The 24,440-nt window shown below is 37.4% G+C and overlaps 1 protein-coding gene across 25 annotated transcripts in view; it reads right to left on the minus strand.

Annotated features, from left to right (window-relative positions):
• Positions 1 to 24,440, minus strand: part of LOC311441013 (uncharacterized protein) — a 291,658-nt gene that overhangs the window by 47,303 nt on the left and 219,915 nt on the right. For 21 of the 25 annotated variants that reach the window (XR_014695720.1, XR_014695721.1, XR_014695722.1 and 18 more), the window contains 3 exons: positions 15,396 to 15,452; positions 785 to 998; positions 226 to 235 (listed from right to left, as the gene is read on the minus strand). Coding sequence is in view for 2 of the 25 variants with exons in the window: in XM_084528641.1 (XP_084384767.1) it covers positions 15,396 to 15,452 (57 nt within the window). In the remaining 23 variants the exon portion in view is untranslated. Of the gene's footprint in view, positions 1 to 225; positions 236 to 784; positions 999 to 15,395; positions 15,453 to 24,440 lie in introns of those variants that run through there. The other 4 variants (XR_014695718.1, XR_014695719.1, XM_084528641.1 and 1 more) reach the window with 1 other exon arrangement.

Consider the following 24,440-nt stretch of genomic DNA (forward strand, 5'->3'; position numbering starts at 1 on the left):
TACATTGATTAAAAAAAAAAAAAAAAAAAATCAGATTAGATGGCTGCACACACTGTGGACCTAAGAGAAGTGTAATGAAAATGAGGGTGTATGGGCAGGTGCACAGATTATGCTGCACAGCATCAAATACAACATTTGGTTCCACTGGTGCAGACTGGGAATCTGTGATACCCTTAGAACAGTATAAAGGTGTTTTTTTTTCCCTTCCCAGTTCTTGATTTGTAGCTCTGATTCACTGTAATACAGAAATTAATATTAGTTACAGGGAGAAAATAAGAGGAAGAGAGAGATGCTTATCAGGGTGTTCTAAGGCTTAATTAATATTTGCAAAGCTCTTTGAACTTCTCTGATGAAAGAAGCTACAGAGGACAAACTGTTATTATGTTTTACTATTATTATTAATTAGTTTTCCACTGAATTCATTGTGTCAATGTATGAATCGTTGAACCCGCATGCTTCATCAATTGTTGTACTGTTCTCTTTACAAGTGCTCTTTACAAGCTTCATTGTGGTGATTGAGAATATGGGGGAAATAAAACAGAGGATAAATAAGTCTATTTACAAGTTATAGGTACAAGTTTGAAACCAGCATTTTATCTGTTGATCAGGAAAAAATTGTTGCCATAGCAATGACTACATCCCATTGTACTAAACACTTCCTTAGATACTGATAAAACTGTACCTTCAAACACCAAGCTTCTGTATGCTTGTGCATAGTTTACAAGAAATAATGTTTCTGTCAGAGGTTTTCTTATGTATTACAGTTTTTAGTCTCTAGACTCACCATGAAACACTCCCATGGTCCAGCACAATTAGATGCTGCTTGTTGCGTGGTCCAGCAGCATGACTTCAAGCTCAGGTCAATAGAAAGCCAGAAGCAGCACTGTGGGCAGGGTGAGTGGGCATCCCCTCCCATCCCACTGCCCATTTACTGAATGATTGTAAACTGCTAATCATTCCTGCCAGCAGTGGATGTCTGCCTCTTTTTGGAAGGGGATCTATGGAAGCAATAAAAATGTTTACTGCAAATCACCAACTAAACCCTAATAATAAAATGAATTTTATTGAGAAAGGCCCAGAGCTAGAATTCATCTGCAATTCAGTCAACTTTGACTTCTTATTTAAATGTCAGGGGTACTGGTTTGGGTGCCCACATACCTCATTTGTAATGCTTCTCCACACCCTCCCTCTTTTCTTTAAAGACAAAAGTACCAATTTAAATAATTCTCCCACATTATTTGTCTTTTCCATTCAAAATATAAGCCAATCTCACCACGTTTAAGCTCATTCTGAAGTTTGGGAAATAAATATTTTTTATCTTGCTAAATATTTGCTTTGAATTCTAATTGGAAATATGAAATTAATATGATTCTTTATCATTGCAAAAGAATGTCCAAGTGTTTTTTGACACATCTATTACTGTTTTGTAATGTTGCAGAGTTAAAGTGCTGATTGTCAGCTCATGTAAATCAACACAGCTCCAGTGAAACTCCATCTTCCCACACCTAAGAAAAAGGTTTGCAAATGTTTCAACTGTGTCTGATTCACTAGCAAGAGAAAGCTTTTACCTACCATACATAAGGAATAGTCAAAAGCTGGAGAAACCCTTGTTATACATTTTAGGAAATGTGCAGTGATTTATTTCCTCAGTCAAGGATACTGAAGAACATAAACTTTAAAGAAAAGTGTGTGTTTTCAAGGGTCACCACAGCAGCCTCTCTTCTGCCAATCATTCACTTCTATCAGTTGCTACTCCTACAGTCATTCCTTTATACAAGGCAGTTATCTTGTTAGACATTAAGCTTTCCTCCATCACACGGATTTGTTTACAGCTCGTGCTTCTCCCCCCCCTCCCCTATTTATGCCAGAAACAAACTGCATTGTTTCTCTCTTTGCAAGTACGCCATTTAGTTTTCACTCAGCCTTTAACAAGGTTATATTCCCATTAGGGATAAGTATGTTTTGCCACCAACAGATTTGACCGCTGGAACATATTCATTTTTTAATTTAATGCTGTTTTAAAAAAGGAAGGGTGAGCTAAAAACGTTATTATGAAAATTAGACTAGCATTTGGAAAGGAAAAGACAAGCTCTTTCATGGCAAACAAAGAGATGTGTAATAACACATCCCAATAGTCAGCCAAGTGCTTTGATTTTTTTTTTTAAACAGTCATTTTCCTTTATTTATAAATTCTGGATTATAATGAAAAATGGCAATTGAGTAGGTTACACATTTTTAAAAAGAGCTGGCAAGAGGAATGGCAATGAGGGTATTGGAAACCACTGAAATGAAACAAGCACTGTGCAAAATAGATAATCTTTTATGCTTTGGAATTTTGTATAAGATTTGGAAACTAAGGGAACATCTGTAACTTCAGGCTAGAGATGTGCATGTTGATCTTTAAGCTAGTCAGTCCACAGAGCTCAAGTGCAAAGTCCTACAGAAAGACTCATGTCTTGCATGCATTTAACTGCTTTCTTTAGCAAAATGTGACACCTGACTTGGTGGGTCTTTCAGTGGGCTGGTTAGCTTAGCCATGGTGATATGCTGATACAGCGCTCCCTCATTTGAGATTTTACCTCAGAAATGCTTACAGGCTTCTGCACTGCACTGTGGACATGTTAAGAAGCTTAAGGCTGTCATGTGCCTTGTTCAGATTGATTTCATAACTCACTTTGCCTTCCTTGATTGTCAAAGAAAGTCCATTAGGACTGAACTAATTTGTTTCTTTCCACTGACTAGTGAAGATGCTAAATCATTATCTAAAATACTTCTCAGTTCTATTACATAGCATGCTTTATGACTGTAATAATTGCAAGATTTAGTTCTTTAATCTTTAACACATCATCTCAATGAATTCATTTATTAGATACGTTGATGGATTGAACTGCTTTTGTAAAAAAAAAAAAAAAAAACATCCTGAAAGGTACCTGAATATACCTGAAATAGCAAATCTCACCACATAATTAAAAGTAGCAAAATAATAGCTTCATCCTTCAGGATAGTTCCAATTACACTGTTTCTGTTCTCTACCCTAACTCATGTAATATACTCTTGTACTTTGTGTCCTTACTTTGTCAGAGCTCTGAAGTGCATGCCTAGCTTTATAGAGGAGTAATATTTACTGTGGTTGACTTACCTAGTGCTTAGTTGTTTTGCTGAAATTATAACACGATAAAATCTTAGAGACTGATGCTTCCAACAATGCAAGTAGCAGACAAAGAACTCCTGAGGATTAGGCTAGCTGTTTGCATTTTGTGTCCTGTCTTGGACAGCAGTCAACAAATGATGCCAAAGGAAGATTTTAAGAATAAGGCAGAGCTAGAGGTTACTTTCCTAGAACATTTCCATAGTTTCAAAATTTGCATCTCAGAGACTGCCTCAGGCAGAAGTGCTTTCAAGAACTAGATGGCCTTCTGTCTCCATTATAGGACATGTACTTTGTGTGCTGGTGCTGTTTGGTATATTACCACTAAAATTGCTGTAAGTTAAAAAAATAAAATAAAAAATAACCCCAAAACAAAACAAAACAACAAAAACATATGTATCTATATACACTGTTATCTCGAATACCACCATTTTTGCAATTACTAACAAAATGCTCAGATGGCTCAAGTATAAACATTTCATTCTTCCCCACTGATCCTTGAGGTTTTAATGCCCTGAATCATATCCAAGCTTAGCAATAAAATCAAACACAAAGGAAAACCTAAAGCCCCAAAATGTTTTTTGCTTTCCAGTAAGCATTTATATCACTCTCATATTTAGGCACTCAGAATTCCTAACTCACTTTCTTTGCTGCATCAATTTTCTTAGTTATTTGTATTACAACAGATATTGGTTTGCTTGGCCAAACAAATCCCCCCCCACACACATACACTGCTTTTATTTATCTTAAGTAATTAAAATTCATATCCCCCCCTTTCTTTTAATCTCTCTAATGGGCTTTTTATCTAACTGAATAACAACTTTCCTATTATTCTGTAGAAAAAAAATAAATAATAACTTAATGGAAATTATCATATTCCTTAAAGTAGGTCTTACATTGATAGATTTACCCTTATTTCATTGGGTCTCCAAACACATTATTCCTTTAAAGATGCTAAGCTTATCATTTCATAGGCCATTTACCTTTATAGTTATGGACATTTTAGGACTACTGAAGTATTAAAGATACCAAATCTTAAGCTTTATGCCCTGTAAGTCTACAGATAAAGAAATAAGCTGAATGAATGTGTGTCCATACATCTCTCTCTCTCTCAATACTATATAAGGCACGTATTGCAGTGTGAAGTGGTATAAAGATTTTATTGGCACAAGCTTGGAACAACCTCATTAAGTCTTAGTGGTAAAGCCCAAAATTGAGTTACGTCTATCACACCATGAAGGTCTACATAGTGCCACTGAAGAGTATTATAGGAAAGTTTTGCAGAATTGAGTACATTTCATTGATACTGTTTTCCTTCCTTGGTAATCCTCTGCCCTTGAAACTGACATCTGAGAAATCACAAAAACAATACATTTCCTACAACCAGGATAGATGGGCAGAGGTCTCTCTACATTGCAAAGTTTGACTGTTTTACTTTTTAAATAATATTTTTATGCACAAGTGAAATGCTAGCATCTAACTAAAGAACAGGTAAGTATATTTTATGTCTAGATCAGCAAAATTTCATAGTACTGTGGCAAAGCAGATTCATGAACCTTGCATGATCCTGTCTATATGTTGCACACCAAGGAAAACCCAAGAGATGCTTCAACACTGCAGTCACCTCCGTGTCTATACCTTAGCAGACGTATCAGAGCTGCCAGTTGAGATGACCCTGGCAATGTAGCCAAGGCAGCACAAGGTCACATCATAGGGTGACTTTCATTGCATGTTCTTGTGGCAATGCAACTTGATGCAGATAAGCAATTTTAAAGCCAACTGTGAAACATCTACAAAAGTGCAGGGCACCACTTCAGACCAGCTGTCGCTCTTGGGAATTTAGATGGTAACGGAAGCCAAAACTCTACAACTACAACCACTTCCCTAATGCACAATTTCTCCCATGTCAGTACCCTATGACAGTGACCTATGTTTCTGTCTTCAGAAAGGCACATTATACAGGAAATTATACTGACTGTGAAAACATAACAGAAGCTACAGGACACCTAGTTGCAAGCCTTCCTGGTAAAAACCACAGCACACCTGTATCACATTTTCTACACAGAGGAGTCAAAAATCCAACTGTAAGTTCATAGTAAGGTCAGCAGTTTTAAAGCCTTCAAACTGGCATGGGTCAAACTATCTCACCATTTGCTTTGTCATCCATTACGCTTTCTAGAAGTGGTTATCATCTAAAGTACTACAGTGAACGTTCCCTTGAGAGGCATTCTCTGGAGCAGAGGGCAGGCTGCTCTCCATCAAAGCCCATAGCTATGAAATATACCACTACTGCAGAGCACAATGAGCCAGAGTTTTCACTCAAATCCCTGGGTAAAATTAATCTTTTTAAACAGAAATTCATCTATTAAATCATAAGCCTGATAGCCCTGCAAAGTTTTCCTGTAGAAACAAATTATATTAATCCTATTTGAAGGAACATCTTAAGATTTAAAAAAGAGAGAGAAAGAATAAAATCTGCTTTTTACTTACGTCATTTTCAATATAGATACAGCTCACAGCAATATCTATAGTTAATATCACAAAGCACTACTTAATGTAGTTATCTTTCAGTTTCTGTCATTATACTACACTTTACATATATGAGATGAAATTCCCCGTCCAAGTGTCATTTTAAAAATAGTTTTTGAAAAGTTATTTGTCCATTTCTGAGAAACAAGCATTTTTCAAATATAAAAAATAAATACATTATGCAAAGACTTAAGTTCATTATTTGCAAAAGGATCTTGCAAAGTTCATCACCAACTTGATTTTTAGAAGACTGCATTAGAGGTAGGGAATGCTTTCAACAAACAAGAACTGACTGGTCTGCAAGGTTCTGAATTATTATCTGTACATTCTCTTAAAAGGGGAAGAGTAAAACCCCTAAAAATTTAATCTGCTCAGAGCAACCTCTCTTCTATGATAAATATGCCAAACTATAATTTATTCATCTTTTTGTTTAGCACAAACAAAATTATGAACCTGGTAAGCAGCTCCTGTATAATAATATAGGCGAAATAAGGCTTTTAAATCTCTTATACAGAGAGAACCTTCACATGAATAAGAAATGTAACTTATTTAGATTATATTTGCAGTTGAGCTTGTTAAAAACAGATCAGAAGTTTCTCCTGATTCAGAGAAAACCAGGTAATGAATATAGATACTGACACTTTTCACTTACCTAGCAATACAATTTACCTCTCCAAATGCTTCAAGCTATTTTCATTATTAACAAACTAGCACCATGTTACTGCAAATGTACAGGTGCTCTATGATTTTTTTTTCCAGCTTCAGATACAGAGCTGATATTAAACTATTGCATATTTAAAAGACAGAAGGAAAAGACAAAAATTGATGCTGAATCTGAATATTTCCCTTTATTCCCAGGTTTTACAACTACAGGTTTGAGGTTTGATTAAAGTCAGTTACTAGTTTGGTATAAAAAAATGCATACCGACTGTAACCACAAAATTAAGCTCTTATTATCTTTATCTTATTATCCTTTGTAACATCTTTCCTTTATTTTGTAGCTGGGAGAAAAATTAAATACAGTGATACAAAACACAGCCCTACTGCACATAGCAGAATGGAGTTTAAGGGCACTTCTGACAGTTGCAAACATTTCTGGGGCCTCTTAGCCTGGGTCATCTAGCCTGGGGAAGGATTTGTGTGGCAGACAGGGCCACCACCGAGCCTACCCCAAGTCATCATCCTCCTCAAAGAGGAAGAAAAGGAGTCGTAACCTACTGTAATTCCTGGATTGCTCAGGCACAGAGGGGCAAGAGAGGATTCTGTTCTCCATAAACATCTTATTTACTGTCCTGGGAAAAAGGTTTTCCCCTTAGAACTTGATTTAAAAGTGTATCAGGAGATTTTAAAGAGAAAGAGCTGCAAAGAACTCACAGCTGTTACAAGCTTTATTGTGAGCTATATTGCAGTGCTACAGCTCAATAATGGTTTGAGAAACTATGCTGGTTTGAGGTATAAATTTCCCGTAGTGGTCTCCTGTTCAGTGCTTAGGTCAGGATCATGAAGTCAGACATTCAATAAAGTTATTATAAAAGTATTAGCCTTCCTGGGACCCAAAAAGAAGAGAAAAGCAAAGCTAAATTACAAGTTATTTTCCAGGCTTAGTAAATGAAGGACAGGCTTTTGATTTTACTGAGTTCTAGCTCAGCAAGGTATTCCATATTTAATCTACTCCAGCCTTGGCATTACATGTCATTTTGTCACTGCTTCTATAAAAGTTGCATCAGACACATTTGCTAGCACAGGTATATGCAAAGATATGCCATTTATCTTTAAACACAATAGCATTGATTTACCCCTTCAAGAGCAGGCAGCATAGACTGTAACTCTGAGGAAAGGAAATTATAGTCTCACTCTGGGGAAAGTTTGATGATATTTCTCCCACTGTCACTTTCAAAATACCACCAAAGGGAAAGAAGTTCCTAATCCAAGTTAGATCTATATAGAAGCCCCTCCTTTGGGTTGCAGGGCTGACCTGTGAGGTGAGGGGTACTTGGTGTACCTGGCATCCCACTTCCCGCTGGATGGGAAGGTCACTCTCTGCTCTGCCATGTACACAGGCTCCAAGCCAGCCCCTTGCTGACATACTCCCTGGCTCACACTGTGTGCAGCTGGGCTGGTGCAGAGATGTCTTCTGATGTTGTTTCAGAAAGGAGAGATGTCTGGACCCAGTGAGAGTTAAGGGACTTCCTGCACCACTTGGGAAGCCAGGGGCAGAGTCAAGGGAAAACTAGGAGACACATAACCATGTCATTGTGATTCTGCTCCTGAGACATTTCAAAGGGTCTGTCTGACTGGTTGCTCAGCACTTTCATTTAAAGTTATGGTTGTACAGGTCTATGTATTGCTAGATGGGAACTGAGAACCAAAAGATCCATTTCTGGTTCAGCCAATTAGTTCTCTGAACTTTATTTCCTTTTGTGTTGGTTTCTTCCCCTACATTTTTGTCCCTCTGGCCTCTTCAGACTGTTAACCTGTTCCTGTAAGCTGAATGTATTTTAACATATGGCACTATATGTAAAAGGCCTACTAGAAGGTTAATAAATTAACAGATAACTAAGAAATTAATAGTAATATATCATAATTACTAAAATAACTTTAAGACTGAAAACGTGTCTATTTTAGATCCTACTGTATTATCAGTTTTCATACTGGTTTAATTCAGTGTTAATAAGGATACGTCCACAGCCCTTGAATGGCATCTTTTACTGTTTCTGAACATTGACAATGGTTGTTCTGTCCTGGAACATATGAGCTACAAATAAGGGTAAATATATAATCCAGTGCTTGGAGATTTCACTCTGTGATTTCCATTTACACTAGTAAATACAAATAGTTGTAGTATATTTCTCCCAGAATATTTACTGAAACTTGGTGGAATAAGAGAGTCACAAAGAATATAGTGCTAGAAGAGTATTCTTCCATGAAGAACATTTTCCAATGTCTAATGCAAATAAACATCCCATGTGAAAGATCTTATCCTATGAGTACCCTGCAGTGTATTACCAAAAAAAAAAATAAATAAATAAAAAATCACTTGGCATGCATTTCCCAGCATTAAACCAGTAATATCAGAGGTACTCAAGGAGGAAAGAAAGTGGGACTGTTTGCTGCTTTGGACCCAACACCTCTGTGCCACACAAGATCCACATTCTATTAACTTTGCAACCAGACCAAAAACTTTGCAGTAATTGCACTAAGACTGACATAACTGAGCTAGTTTTAAACTAGCTAGTTCAGGTACCAATAGAAGTGTATCCATGACAACACAGAATTCAGTAAGGATAAATTTATCCTGTATGACCTAATATCACAGTAGAAGAATCCAGGTTCCTTAGCAGTTTTGGTACCCAGATACATGACTGCACTCCAGCCCAAGCTAACACTGTGCAGGAAATCTCCTTAGCATGTTCTAGATGCTTCACAAGTTGCCTTTTTGTTGGGAAAGACAATAAACAGCATCAGTAGAAATGAATGTACTACTTAACTAACTGCATAGTACTTAAAAAGCCTGAATACTTCAAAGATCAGGTCAACATTTTAACACAGCCAGTGGTGATAATGCTATCTGAATTTCGTGTAAGTACAATGTGTGGTGGCTGTAGTGCTTCATCACTGATGGGTATCTCAACAGCACAATGATTCCTGCCCCTCTGTGTTTTGGTGTTCAGTTTGGTGCCAGCATGTTTGTATTTAGTGCTGAGGGAAATAAAACTCAGATTTATGCAGAGTTACAAAGTTCTGGTTGGGATGGATGCCACTATCTTTGAGACAGGAGCTGTCCCCAGTTATATCAGTCACCTTCCTATGTGCATCTGGTTAGTACCACGCTGTGTATATTAACACCACAGGACATGGTGTTTTGCTTCTCCAGAGCACAGCTTTGGAAAAGATTCTCACCACAGTCTCCCATCAGCATTTGGAAGAGTCACGTTCAAAGTCATCCAAGTACATCTGAATCTGACATGCTTTTTCCTTCTAATGACTTCCTTTGATAGGGACCCTTGGGGAATAATTCTTTTTTTTTTTTTTTTCTTCCCAGTGGAATTCTTCTTTTCATCATACTATAATTTCTAACTGTTAGTTCTTTTACATTAAATTTTAAAAGTGGTGTGATTATTTTCACTCACAAGCTGAAATAAAATGCTAGCTGAACTATGGCTGGATCTCAATTCAGTTCTAGAAATGTTAACAGTAAGTTAATAAATTCCCCAAATGACCCCAACTCCATCCACCAGCCACAGTTTCACCGTATCTGCTGCACGTCACCTCCTCCACATGCTGTCCTGACATCAGAGACACTCAGCGGCCATTAGAATTGCATTTAAAATAAAATGCTCACTTTGCCAGCTGTGAACAACACTCTCTGTCCAGTATCTCTCCTAATCCACCTTTCTCAACTCTCAATTCTCCACTAGGATAAAGGATAGTATAAAGCCAGCTGTACAGATAACACTGCCGCAGCCAGCATGAATTCCCACAAGTCTTAAAGCTAAATTTCCATTTAACAGTTTAACAGCAAAAATCTAGGATTACAAGGATAGAGCTAATAAGCAGCTCCAAAGCACTGTCTGGAAAAGAACCAATGTAAGATTAAAAGTGAGCTCAGTGATTAAATAGAAATATATATAATAAAACAAATGCAGAGTTGAGCTATTGAACCTGCAGCAGATAGGCAGAGCAGCTCTTCTCTGAACAGATTTTTTCTCACTGGTCATCTATGTTCTGCTTCCCCCAAGGAGAAAAATAAAAACAAAAACTACTACAACCTTAGACCAACTGATAATTCCCACTTAAATGGCGCTTTAAAATCAAACCCTGTAGGTGCCCGTGCTATTGGGAAATGACAGGCATGGACAGACTACAAAAGGCTTAACCGTTTTTGTTTGCATTGATGTAAGAAAACAACTACAGTACTGATATGGATGTCCTTGGTTTTGTTCCTTTGTCACCAATTTATACTATATAGGGATTATTTCAACTTTTTCCAAGCCTGTATCAGAAGATCAGTTTCCATGCATGCAAAGAGCAACTTTGATGTTTTAACACTAGCTTCTTGCTAAAAATCAGGCATCTCCCTGATCATTCAGTGCCCTCTCTTTTCAGCGAATGTTTGAAATGCTAAGCTGTTTTTTCTTTTTTTCTTTTCTTTCTTTTCAATCCTCAGACAGACTGAGATGTAGGACTGCAGTTATGCTGTAACAATTCTGCACTTATTGCAAAGAGATCACTTCTATTCAAAAGCTCATTAATAAATTCAAGAGTTCATTGGCTAGCCCATACAACCTGCTGTACAAAACAAGTAATACTAAGCCCATTTTGCAGATTGGAAATTGAGGTACAGAGAACTACTATCTTGTGTAGTAGGACAATAAGAAAAGAGTAAAACATGGGTTTTAAAGACTTTAAATTAAACCTTATTCTTTGGGTTTTATTATTATTTTTTATAACCATTTATTTTCTTTCTTCCTAGCATTTTGCTGCTCCAACAGAGGGTATGGTCCCATCTTACTACACACATAATAATAAACAGCTTTTTCAGCTGACGAGGTTGGCAATAGTAGACATGGGAAAGTTAATATTTTACTCCTAGTCAAGTAAAATAGGCTCAGGGAGTGTCAGCAATTTGCCCACAATCAGTCACTGTGAAATTTTGAAATTGTGTGCATCTTCTAGGTCCTGTTTTGCTAACAAGAGCAAAAGACCACCCTTTTCATTTTACATGGACATTTGTTCCAGAGGAGAATCTACCATCTCTGACATCAAGAGACTCATCATTTCATTCAAATAAAAAGGAATACCTTCCAAAATAATGAAATCATTTTTCTAGCATTATTTTTCTTTCGACTTGAGCACTAAATGAACAATGATTCTCACATTTGTTCATCAATTATTATTTTTTTAAGATATACATTTAAATGTGCCTGCTATAAACATCAATAGACCTTCCCAGATACAGTACCCTTGCAGGCAACAATCTTAAAGCACACCAGGTTTTCTATCATCTTGAAACACCTAGGAAAGTGTGATGTTTACGGCTGCTTCTGTACTTCAAACCTTGACTTTTTGCACCTCCTACACATAACACATTTTGTGAGACTTTTCACATGATGTGAAGGTGATTGCTCAACACTTGGCTTACAGCATTAGACATAACCCCTTAACAAATCATGGGATTGACACATGGGTTAATTATCCTACCATGCCAATGAAACCAAGCAGGTTTCAGTTTTGGTTTTACTCTCAGATATAATTCTGTTAAAGAAATAATGTTTTGTAATTTTTTTTTTCAGAGTGTTTAGGAGTTGTGGCCCCAGTACTAAAATCCCCAATCTTGATCTTTAATACTGTAAGTGTTGACAAAGTGGATTGATTATTCTCTCCAATGGGCTTTACAGATCACTTGGAATCCAAGTCCATGCTAATGCATACGTGGTTAGCAATGAAGACTTCCTGTACTGCTAAGGACTGCCTACCCGAAGCATTCTACATTTTAAGCAGGTAAAAAAAAAAAAAAAAGATAAATGTAATGCAACGTACAAGGATGGATAAAAATCCTCAAGTGAAGTAGACCCTGCTATGCCTGCTGGTGACACTGATGGTGTCACACAGCGACTCTTTATGACATTTCAGTTAACTTCTAATAATAAATGAAGGTCTAAATTCTGTGCATACACCTAGTGCAACTCCATTGACTGCAGAAGCATGTACTAGAATTGCCATTATGGTACAAAGTATAAACCCAGAATTTAGTTCTAAATGTTTGCAATTATTTTTGTGTGTGTTTTGCTGATAGCCTATTACTCTAAACCAAGAGCAGATTGCTGTCAAGTGACATCCTGAAAATCAGCAAGCATTTTGTATTTGGCAGTCAAGGCCAGGAAGGCAGATTGATGAATAGTGTAGAACACTGTTATAAAAGAGCTTGATTCATATCAGGAGGAGTTTATTTGATGGGAAGTGTTGTGTTTATATCACACTAACAAGTATGCAGATAGAGTAAATAGCGTTAGCATCTTCATCATTCGGTCTTAGTCATTCCAGTAAACAATGCCATTTTGTGGTCGACAGAACTCTTTACTGCAGTATCACAAATGAGTATATAAGCATTTATACATACAGCCACACTGCTTTCCTTTCTAAGGGGAATTTGCTTTACTCCCATTTTTTACTTGTCATGAACTTGCCCACGGTCACTGAAAATGGTCACTGTGGGGGATCCTGGAAAAGAGCCCAGTTTCATTGTACCTAAATCACCTCACCACAACATTTAGCCCTCAAAAACTACCAACTACATACATATTAAAAAAAATAATAAATAAAACTTTACAAAATTTTCCCAACACAAGTTAATAAGCCACAGACTGTTTTTGTCTTAGTCATGGTCCTCTTTAATTTTATCATTTAAATGACTGAGTCTTTCCTTCTGATAAGAAAAAAGAAACATGAGCTGAGTGTTTCCCACTATTTGGACAGTATATCTGTGACTAAATAGAAGGTACATTTTATCTGTGACTAAATAGAAGGTATACCAGAACTAAGACTAGAATTATTAAAGCGTAAAAATATAGGAACTCATTTTCTTTGGGAATACAAAAATAGTTTGGTGCCTAACTATATTACGTCCTTTTGAAAAAAATCTCAGACAAATACTGAGATAGCTTTCCTCTTCTGGTACGTATCTACCTTGAAACAAAGGTACAAGTTTTTTTTGGTACTTCTCTGGAGTTCCAGAAAGGTTATATCTAGCAGATCTGAAAGCATTCTTCAATTCCCATTATTTTTGCAAACTTTTTTTCTCCTTACTCCTAGTGCAAATAAAAGTAGTGACATATAGTAATACTGGAAATTAATATTAAAACAAACAAACAAAAAAAAGTCAGAGGCAAAAGTGCCAGGGTAACCCCTCGTAACGTTTGAAACTACATTTTACAAAGTCTGGGGACCTTCTTTCCAGAAATTCCTTTCAAGAGTCATGTCTGTAAGCTGACAGTGGAAAGAGTAAAGAAGATCTCAGATAAATCCAGGTGAACTTGAAATAGTTAAAATGCTCCTACTATTGATTAGTAATAAAAAAGCAAATGAGAAGATGCAGAGAGTGGGACAGCAGAGGAACTGTGAGCCAGGAGAATGCTAATAATGGACAACCAACTTTCAAAGGGGTTAGTACAAACCGCCTCTAAAGAAAGGAGAAAAGATGCTGCCAGCATTAGTGGGATTCAGCTCTCCAGTAGGATTGGTACCCATCTGCAAGAGAAGTTTCCTCTGCCTCAGTTTTTTGATGGAGAGCTAAACAAGTTAGCTGAGATCTCCAGTGGAGTTGAACACAGGACTCAGAGGCTTACGTTTGTGCTTCATCAGTCATGTAAGATTCCAGTAATTGATTACATTCGAACAATGTTTGAAAGAAAACCTAGAGCTGGCATTGGTCTTGGTGGCAACGGTGAGCTGGGGGGTGTCTCCAGCCCCTGCGGTGCCTCAAGCTCAACACTTCATTTGGTTGGAGAAGTGACAGGTCAGGAAATTTGCCTGGTCAGAGTGCACATCTCAGTCTCACATTACAGATTCAAAGACAGTAATCTGGACAGACTCATAAATTACTCCCCTACTGCAAGTAATTATTCTATTGACAATTTTGTATGATCAAAGAAATAATATACCAAATTTTGCACGCAAAGTATGGTTCTTACCTTGGATAGCCTATTAGGTTTATATTGCAAAAAGTTCGTTTTGGCACCCTTTATAGAGCTGCTGCCTACCAATTGTCCTATCTGAGTCTCAGCTGTTGTCATTTGAAGGACTGCATTTAGTAACCAGACTGGGGGCTTTGTTAATTGTTTATCTGCTCTAGAGCCTACCAGTTGGCAGACCTAAAGGCAGCACATTTCACAGCTCCTGCTTTCTGTTGTCCTATAAAATAAAACTATGGACATTCATAGCTCCAAGCAAGCTAATATGTTGCACACTGAATGAAAAGAAAACATGAGAATGCTCCAGAAAAGATGAAATCTATCTGAATTACTTTTTCCACGGAGAAAATAAATGCATATATTAGCCTTGCATGACAAGTTTATAGTTCAGGTCACAAAAATAAATAAGTAAATAAATAAATAAACATAGAAAAGCATATATAGTACCAAAATATTAATTGCTTCAACAAAGGATCTACAAGAGCAATAATTTAAAAAAAAAAAAAAAAAAAAAAAAAAAAAAAAACTAATTATATGCTGACTCCTTCAAACTGCAGTTGGGGATGGAAAATGGTCATTACACAAATTATTTTAAGTATACCCCTACTAAAGGCACACCAGCTGACTGCCCTATGGCACCCAGAGCAAAATATTCCACAGGGTTAACAGATAATGTCTCTGGAAACGAACAAAGAACCCAACGTAAGGGAGCCATTCTCCTTTCCACCTGTGTTTGCTATTTAATTACAGATAGTTTTTCCCCTACTGTATTTTTTATGTTGCTGAAATAGAGCAGGAATTTATTTTCATCAATTTAAGTACAGGTTGCTTTTTAAAACCAAATGGTTCTTAAATACAAATGGTAACAAAAAGTAGAAGTGCAGTTTCTAGGAAAAATGAATAGTTAAACGTCAAAAATTAGGATTGGCAGCAATATATTGAAACTCTGGGACAATGTTTTCTCACATATAAGATTACAGAGAACAAATAAATCAATTTTCTAAAATGTATAAAGTAGTAAAACTTACCCTGTCTTAAGCAGTTTGTAGCCATATCAGAAACTAGGAGATAAAACTTCAGAAGATCTGCAAGGGATTGCAAAAGAGTAACACATATCAAAACCAACATCATTGTAAAATATTTCATGATAGGAAGAGGCAAAATGATATTATAGTTGTATGATACTATAACTGTGTATGTGACAGCCTAAAACACTAATGGAATATTGCCTATTTAGAAATGTCCTAAAGGACATACAGAGAGAATGAATGCTCTGTTAATAATGAGAGATTTCAAAGATGATTTCTGGCAAAGCGAATTTAACATGGCCCAAAGCAGTAGAATTAACAAGAGCAATGGAAATAGCAGTGAAAAAAATACTAGATCTGCTCTTACAATTCAAATAGTCAAACTCACTTAAACAAAATGGGAAGCTAGGTGGAACAAGTCTAAACAGGTCATTTTCTTTAACATTATATATTAAAATGCTCCCATGATTTAAGTATCTCAAGATCAGATGATTAGCAAATAAACAAAACAAACAAAAAAAAGGCAAAGATCAAAAGCAATCGCTATATTTGTATCTTTGAAAAGAGAGTCTACTAAAGAATACAGGGAAGATGTGGGCAATTACCCTCTCTATAACAGCAAGCACTAAGACAGCAAAACGTTATACAGGCACATCAGCTTATTTTAGCAGTTAATGTTATATCAGCTGCACAAAGCCAAAATTATAACATTAAAACCCTATTCTTCCCTACTTTTAGTAATTCAGGGACCAAGACAAAGTATTGGTTGCAAGAACAAGGCCTTATCTTAGCTGAAATAAGCTGTAGCTAATATGAAGTATTTCTGATCTTGGCTATATTATTCCATTAAGACCTAGCAATTGACAGCCATTCTGAAGTACTCATCACTTCACACCTGGCTTTCTTTAAAGAAAGTTTGGAGACCTTAGAGGATATAACAACTAGTTGTTATAACTGAGACTGGAATCCAGAGTCAAGTGACATATGAGACATCTTATGCTCCAGGAGATACAAGGTATTAGAAGCCAGACCGGGTAAAAGCAAGTGAACATGTCTTCACTATCATCACTATTTAGGAACATCACATACCCTACAGGACTTAACAAGCAATGTCAAGAATGCCGAAGGAATTGTAAACCATAGCAAAATTAACACGTCCTATGAATAGGCATTAGGTGACCCTTAACATGTTAGTAAGCTAGACATCTTACAAGAATGCCAGAAAAATGAGATAAAAATAAAAATAAAAACAACATAAAATGTGCTGCTACAAATACTTGCAACCAGTCTGTATCACTGTATTAGGCTGCCATATGGAATATTGTCTCAAGTTTCTCACAGACAGTGAAAATTTGTTAAAAGATACCCTGCATGCTGGAGTCCAAACTGACAACTGTTTTGTCATTTTGACCTATGATACTAAATCTCTGTCAATGCAGAGAACAGATTTCAAACACTGGAGGTAACAGGACTTTGTTCAACACCAAATGCGTAATTCCATTGCTACTGGCAAAAACAAAGCTGAGCTAAAGGACATCAAATGAGCAGATTCATCCCTCAGATAAACAAAACCTGGATCTTCAGATCTTGCTAAAACCATAGGCATGCTGCTCATGCTGTTAGTACAGGAGTTTCATCAACAGCATCAGCTCTTGAGGGACGATAACCGGCAGCTAGTTTCTAGCCCCACTCTTCAGTGGTCAGCCCTAACACTGCTTGAAGCCTTTATAACCCCCTGGACACTGAGACAGAATACATCTTGAGCAGTTTCAAGGATGACACCAGCCAGGGGGAGCACTCGGCATGGCAAATGACAGGCAGGGCTGCCATTCTCATGGACCTTGATAAAAAGAGTGATGCTCTGACGGGAATATCAGCAAGGGCAAATGCAAAGTGCACAACAAGGACTGGATAATTTCATGCAACAGGATAGTCTGGGAAAAGCTGGAGTAGAAAGCTATTTGCAGAAAAGGACCTGGGGGATTTGGCAGACTACAAATTGAACATGAGCTGGCAGAATGTCACTGTGGCAGGAAAGAACAACCACATAATAAAATATATATAAATACATGTATATATAAACATATGTATAAACAGGACTTTAGGCAGGTGACCAAAGGAAGCAACTATTTACTTCTGTTTAGTGCTCATGAACCTGCATCTGGAGAACTGTGTTCAGTTTGGGGCTCCTCACTACAAAGACGATGCTGTTATACAGGAATGAGTCCAGCAGAGGGAGTCCAGCAGAGGGCCATCAAGATGATTAGGGGCTGGAACATGAAACACAGTGAGGACAAGGTGACACAACTGGGTTTGTTCAGCCTTAAGAAGAGGACACGGATAGATTTCATTTTTGTCTTCAACTAACCAATGAGAGGATGAAGAAAAGATGGAACCAAACTGATCACAGAAGAAAGAGCACAATACTAAAATGAGAAACAACGCACACAAGTTACAACAGAGGAAGTTTTGATTAGATATTTTTTGGTTAGAAAGAATTTTCACATTGAGCACGATCAAACACTGGGACAAGTTGCTCAGAAAGGCAGTGCAGCTTCCATCCAAGAGATGCCCACAGCCTGGCTGGACACAGCCTGGAGCTGCCTGCCTTGAGCAGGACATTGGACTCTGAAGGTCCCTTCCCACTTTCAGGGTTCTGTGGCAATGGGTGAGGCACAGAGCTTCTCAGGAATGTGAAAAACACTCCTCACAGAGTTCTCAACACCTGTTTGTGCATTTTTATGTAAGTGGAAATTAATTATTCATGATAACAGTTCATTAGATATTTCTCCAGATCACTAAAGCAGACACTATGCCAATTCAGCCACAGTTACAGGCAGAAAGACAACTACATTTAGAATAAAATTCCCTCCCTACCCTTCTGAAAGCCTTTTGCCACTGTGACAGACTACAAATCACTCACGGAACTCTTCAAAACAAGGGCACACTGACCACACCAGATGTATGTATCAGCTACAGTGCTGAGCCCAGTGACACAAGGATGTGTAACAGTCTATAAAGCAGGCTCTTCAGCAGATGTCGTAGTCAATTGTCCCATCTATAATCTGCCTCTGTGGAGTGCCCTAGTGAGTTCTGTGCTACTCATGAAACAAGTCAACCAGGTACAAGAGCACCCTTCTCAGAAAAGGGTAGCAGAGGATATTTTCTGTTCTTGCATGTGACAGTATGTACCACAGAGCTGACCTAAAGACTATAAGTTATAAGCAGTATTTTCAAATCTGTCTGATCTTAGCAAAATCACTGGACCTTCTATTAAAGATAATTGAAATTCCTTGACAGTACAATGTGGAGGGGAAGACGATACAGTTTAGCAGCTATTTGTTTCACTGGGGTTTCCTCTAGATTGGGCTGATGCATCTTCTGCACATAATAATCTACTCATAGCAAGCCATGGCTGTTATGGGGATTCATCTAAGTGACGGCACTCTCTGCATGGAGCTTCCACTCTTCCATATGACTTCTGGAGCCTATTTTGACCTCCTGGTATCCAGGTTCTCTTTAAAGCGGAAGGAAGGATCCCTCAGCACTAGGTGGGAAAAGATCAGGTAGAAGTATAGTAACCAAAACCAATTTGGTTTATTATAGGGTCTCTGTTACCATAGATTCAGAAAGCAGGGGACCACTCATTCCTCCATATGGAACAGTGTATTTTGTGAACTCCTGACACTAGAAAACCCAGGCCACAAAGGGATCAAAACATAATGAGAAGTAAATTTTGAATTATAGTTTAATCTGTATAGCTTGGGCTTTAGGAATAAATGAAGGTTTCCAGTTCAGTCATTTGTAGCCACATCTGGGCAGCTATCCAGATATACAGATGGAATTTGGATTCTGAAGTACAAATCTTAAATTCTTATGTTATACGTAACATAAATGTTTTTTTCAAGCTAGTTCCTTATGACTCACCTGATTTTTAAGTGATATGATCTACAAATTATGTATTTGCATTAAATAGAGCAGATGCTTTTTAACTGCTCTCCTTATACTGACTTCATAAAAACAATGATGCACAGTAAGAAATCTCTTTTAAGATATGATGACCTTGCTCCAGGCACTCAGAAGAGCACCTTAGACCCTATCCAGCAGCCAACAGTCGTCTTCCCTGAAATCCCCCCTATTGATCTTAAAACTGTGGAAAGCAAGCTGTTTATCAATTCTATCCCACAGTTCCTAATACATTCCTATAGAGACTGATGCTTTCTGAGTGTTCAGATCTGGACATACAGCAAGAAAAAAAAATAAATCAACATTTCAGAAGCAGCCAAAATAATGTTTTGATAACATTTGTTCACTTAAATATTTTTCATTTATTCTTTTACTGTTTCTTCTATGCACAGCCATGTGTAATAAACAATTACATTTATGAAATTGCATTATGTTGTGTTAGGATTTGTGCTATACATAACCCAAGGCATTTATCACCAAAAAGTCAAATCAATTAAAATATGTGATGGCTGGAAGATAATAAGACCTAGTCATACAACTATTTGACATTTAAACTGTTATACTCGATTTTCAAGGTAATACATGTATAAAATATAATAGATTCTATGCTTGCCTTTTTTTTTTTTTTTCCTCTTTTTAGGGCAAAACACTAGAAAACCAATTGTGAAAAATATGACAGTGGTGAATTACATTCAACCGAGTCTAATCTGGAAGTGGCTAACTCACACTGGCTATGCAGTGATTCTATGAGGTTTCCTTGAAATATGCCCTAATTAAATATATTCAATATGTTTCCTGTTTATTATACTAACCAACTTTGCTACCACAATATCTATGCTGAATTTTGTAATCTGACAAATCTGGTGTGAAGTCAAAGCAGGGAGAAGGAAGGTCAAAAAGAATTCACTTACATAAAATTGACATTTTAGTTCCTGATACTGAAGTGGCACTAAAAATCCCAGCATTTTGCCTGAAAAATTAAGTTTGCACATTATCCCAGTCATTTGAAAAATACAAATTCTAAGTAAATTCTACTGCTCTAGAAATCAAGTAAGGTAAGCATCCAAAGGCTCTAAGGATTATTTGAGTATTTCTGAATGTTTTCATAGATCTGCTAGGAATAATACATTTCCACTATATCTTCCTACCTTAGCAAATCAGAAATCAGTAGCTGGCCCATTTGTTTATATTTTTGGTAGATGACATGCCCCCTCCTCCTTAACGGAGGTTTTCCAGGAATACCATAGCCTTTTACACAATGAAAGATATGAAATACTTTTGTAGTAGCCAAGGAACCCGTCATAACATTCAGCCAACAAGTATGTAAGGTCACGTCTACTAGTCACACAGGGCTCAAAAATGTTACAGCATTCTTCCTAAGCAAACCTTTCCTTTGCTTTTACTCAGCTTCAGAGCCCTGTCCCGAAAAATACATATCAAGAATTTCAGCAGTCCCTCACCTTCCAACTCTTCATGCAAGTCTCTTTTTTATCCCTGTAACTGGAAGATGTCCCTTCACCATCTTCCTACATAGGCAGAGTAACTTCATAATTCATTCAACATCAGCACTGAACTGCCACTGTTTCAGAGGATTGGGAAATAATGAATACTGTGTTCTTGTTTTTAAAAACTGTGCAGATAACCCATAGAAGGATTATATGTGATATAAAACACATGACAGTACTGGGACAGCTGACCTGGAAGACCAAAACCTGCAACATCCAGTCTCACAAAGGAAAGGTTGATAAGATCAAAACAGCCTGAACAGTCTGGGACGAGTGACATGGCAGCTCACTAACCTGGCACTCTCACAGCCACTGCTGACTAGAAACTATGCAATCTGGCCAGCCTTCTTGCCAGATTTGGTTTCCATCAAATGTTTTGATGTAATCTCTGCAATCTTGGGAAATGTTTAGATATCATAGAATCTTCATTTTCCAGGGAAAGGCCACATAATGGAAGTGAAATCTGCAAGTTCAGGAATGCAGAATAAGAAAAAATCAAATTCATTTTATCCCGCTTAGAATTTTCTGGTCACAAAAATCAACACAAGAAAGGGACAGAAGTACCACAGTGGATAGCTCAATGAAAATATTTCTCCACAGTATAAAGAAAATATAAATCTAGGAAACATTAGTAAGATCAAAGAACGAACAGAATATAATATCAAAACTTAAGAACATCTTTTAATACATCAGTGATTCAGGTAGCACCTGAAACACTGTTCTGGTCACTTTATATAAGAAAGGTTATTGCAAAACTTATGAGGTACAGAGAATAATCAAAGGTTTGGAAAGACTTTCATACAGTCATTAAGTACTTGAAATAATTCACTATAGAAAGTAAAGGAAGGGAAAGGAACAATGTTAAATACTGAGTTTCAAAGAGAATACAGATTGAATTCTGTCTTTCAGGCCTCACTAAAACTACTCATTAAATGAAATTAAACAGTGGTAAATTCTGGTAAAAGCTGGCAAATAGCAGATGAGTAAAGAGCAACCCAAGCAAATACCATCAAAAGTTTGTTATCTTTGTACTTCCATCCTCTTCAGATGGAAAGTTTTGAGACTGCTATGAGAGGCACCATTTGGATCTGGGCCTCAAATCTAAAATTAAATCTAATCTTAAACAAACAAACAAGCAACGAAAAATCACTGACAACAGCTACTGGATAGAAGCATTTGGGAGTTAAAACTAAGTTTTCCAAAATCTCTAATGCTACTTCTTATTTGATTTATGCCATCCTTTAGTCTTTACACGAGCTGTGGTTTCCTAAAGCCTGATTCAATGAAAAATCCCAAACAACCAGTCAGGTAACAAAAATTGCTTGGTTTCTTGAATGCAAGGTAAATGGAAAAATTCACATGTAATCTTAAATACTCATCCAAATCCAATAAGTTATAAAAATAGAAAAGCTGATAAGAAACTAAGCTGTCATTGGCCAGCTAGAGGAAGCCAAGGTTGAATACTGACATCCACGACTACTGAAAAGCATAGTAAAAGCAGCCTTTTCAAAATTTCAGTCTGAAAGTTTTCTATTTTACAGCTTACAGATTATAGAAGATGATTCAAAGACCATTTAAACAATATTTTCACAGGAACTCAGCATGAATGAAAGCAGTAAAATAAGTAGAAAGATTTGTAAAATAACTTTGTGACTGGGGACTAAGTAAGTCTTGAACTTTGACTTTCAATGGGAATTGTGGGTCATTGCTTCTGCAAGTTTGTTCCTATTCATTGTGCTGAACATTTGATACTTTTAATTTGAGAGTTTGTCCTTCCTCTTTTTTTTTTTTTTTTTTGTAACTTACATTGGCATCTCATAACATGACCATAGTCTCTACAACCAATATCCTATTTTATTAAAAATATTTACGATGTATTATGACCTCTCTTCCTTTTTCTGTGCTTGCATGTCTTTGGAAGCTGATGGCAGTTCAAAGAGGTTAACGAGTTAGAAACATACCCGTGTAATACCTATACATGTAGGTAGCAATAGTCAGCACCTGCATGTGTTCAGTTATGGCTGTGGGCTGGTGACAGGGCTGTTGCCCACACCCTAGCCTGAGGTGCACCCAGCCAAACCAGACATGAGAAGATACTGGATGTGTCATGAGAAATCACTAGACATGACAGATGAAAGGATGAGAAGCTGACAAAACTGACAGATAGCTCCATGGGGAAAGCAGAATTTCTCTGGTGACTTTGGGGGAGTTATGTGTGAAATGGCCAAACTTCACAGTAACTGAAAGTGAGAACTGGGTACACTTAGGGGAGGTAAATCTGACGAGGTAAGGAGCACCATGTCAGTATGAGATCAAAATTAACTAGATAATGGTATCAGAAGCACCAAACTTGGGTACAGATGTAGCAAACTAAGACTATTGGAGTAGGTTGTTTATTTTGATGAAGACTAGGCCAAAGAAGGGGTGGGACAAGGGCAGCAAAAAATGTGCCAAGAAACAGAAGTGATAACAAGGTATGCCAATGATACTATCGATTCTGACTGGGGGGACCTGGTGCACCACAATAATGATGCAAACTGTTGTTGTGACTTTACCTTGTGGCTAGACCTGCTCCCATGGCCAGAAGGATCAGGAAGGGAGAGGCTTTTCCTTTGTGGATGGGGAAAACATCTGAGATGGAGCAGTTGTGCATCCAAGTATCATGGTACTGGTGTCCATTACAGGCCTGACAGGTCATTCATCCTGGGCATTTCCTGGCATGCCCAGCTCACTGGGCTTTTCTGTAGAGAACTGATGATTTTACCCCCAAAAAAATGAAATACCTGTAAAATGAAAACTAGTGAATTATATCCAAAATACTTTGATTCAGGTAAAAAAAAAAATATCTGCTGTTGAACCTTGTGGTCTGTGCAAATCATATTTTCCTTAAGCAAAAATTCTCTTCTGAAGAGCAGTAACTATGGTACATGAAGGAAAACACATCAGGGGAAATATTTCTCAGCTAGTGAACTCAGTCTACAGGTGAGGTGATAACAGAGACACAAAGGACAAACTGTCCCATAAGGATACAGCACTGGCATTTCCCAAACTTCTTTATGCCTTTTTCCTAATTGATAGGGGGAAAGGGGAGACCAGAGACTGTTGGAGTGTAGGTAGATGTGTGTGGAACAGAACACCCATACCCATCACTAGAAATAAACCCCATTTATATGATGACCACTGAACCAGACAGAAGCTTCAAGCAATAAAGCAGCAGCCGGTGCTATTTGTTACCTCCTCATGCTTACACACAGCTCTTGGTAAAGGATTTGAGAGAATAAACCATCTAATAGCACTGCTGGTATTGGCTGATGCCACTACAACACACAGCAGGATGGGCTGACCCTGGCTGGCTGCCAGATGCTCACCCAGTCACTCTCTCTCTTACCCTCCTCATCAGGACAAGGAGAAAATAAGGTGAAAAAGCTCATGGCTCAAAGACAGGGACATCACTCAACAATTACAATCATGTGCTGAACAGACTCAACTTGGGAAAATTAATTTAATATACTGCCAACGAACATAGATTTGGGTGGTAAGAAACAAAGATTAAACCAACAACTCCCCACCTCAT

The sequence above is a fragment of the Aythya ferina genome (genome assembly GCF_964211825.1).
Source record: "Aythya ferina genome assembly, chromosome: 8".
NCBI classification, from domain to species: Eukaryota; Metazoa; Chordata; class Aves; order Anseriformes; family Anatidae; genus Aythya; species Aythya ferina.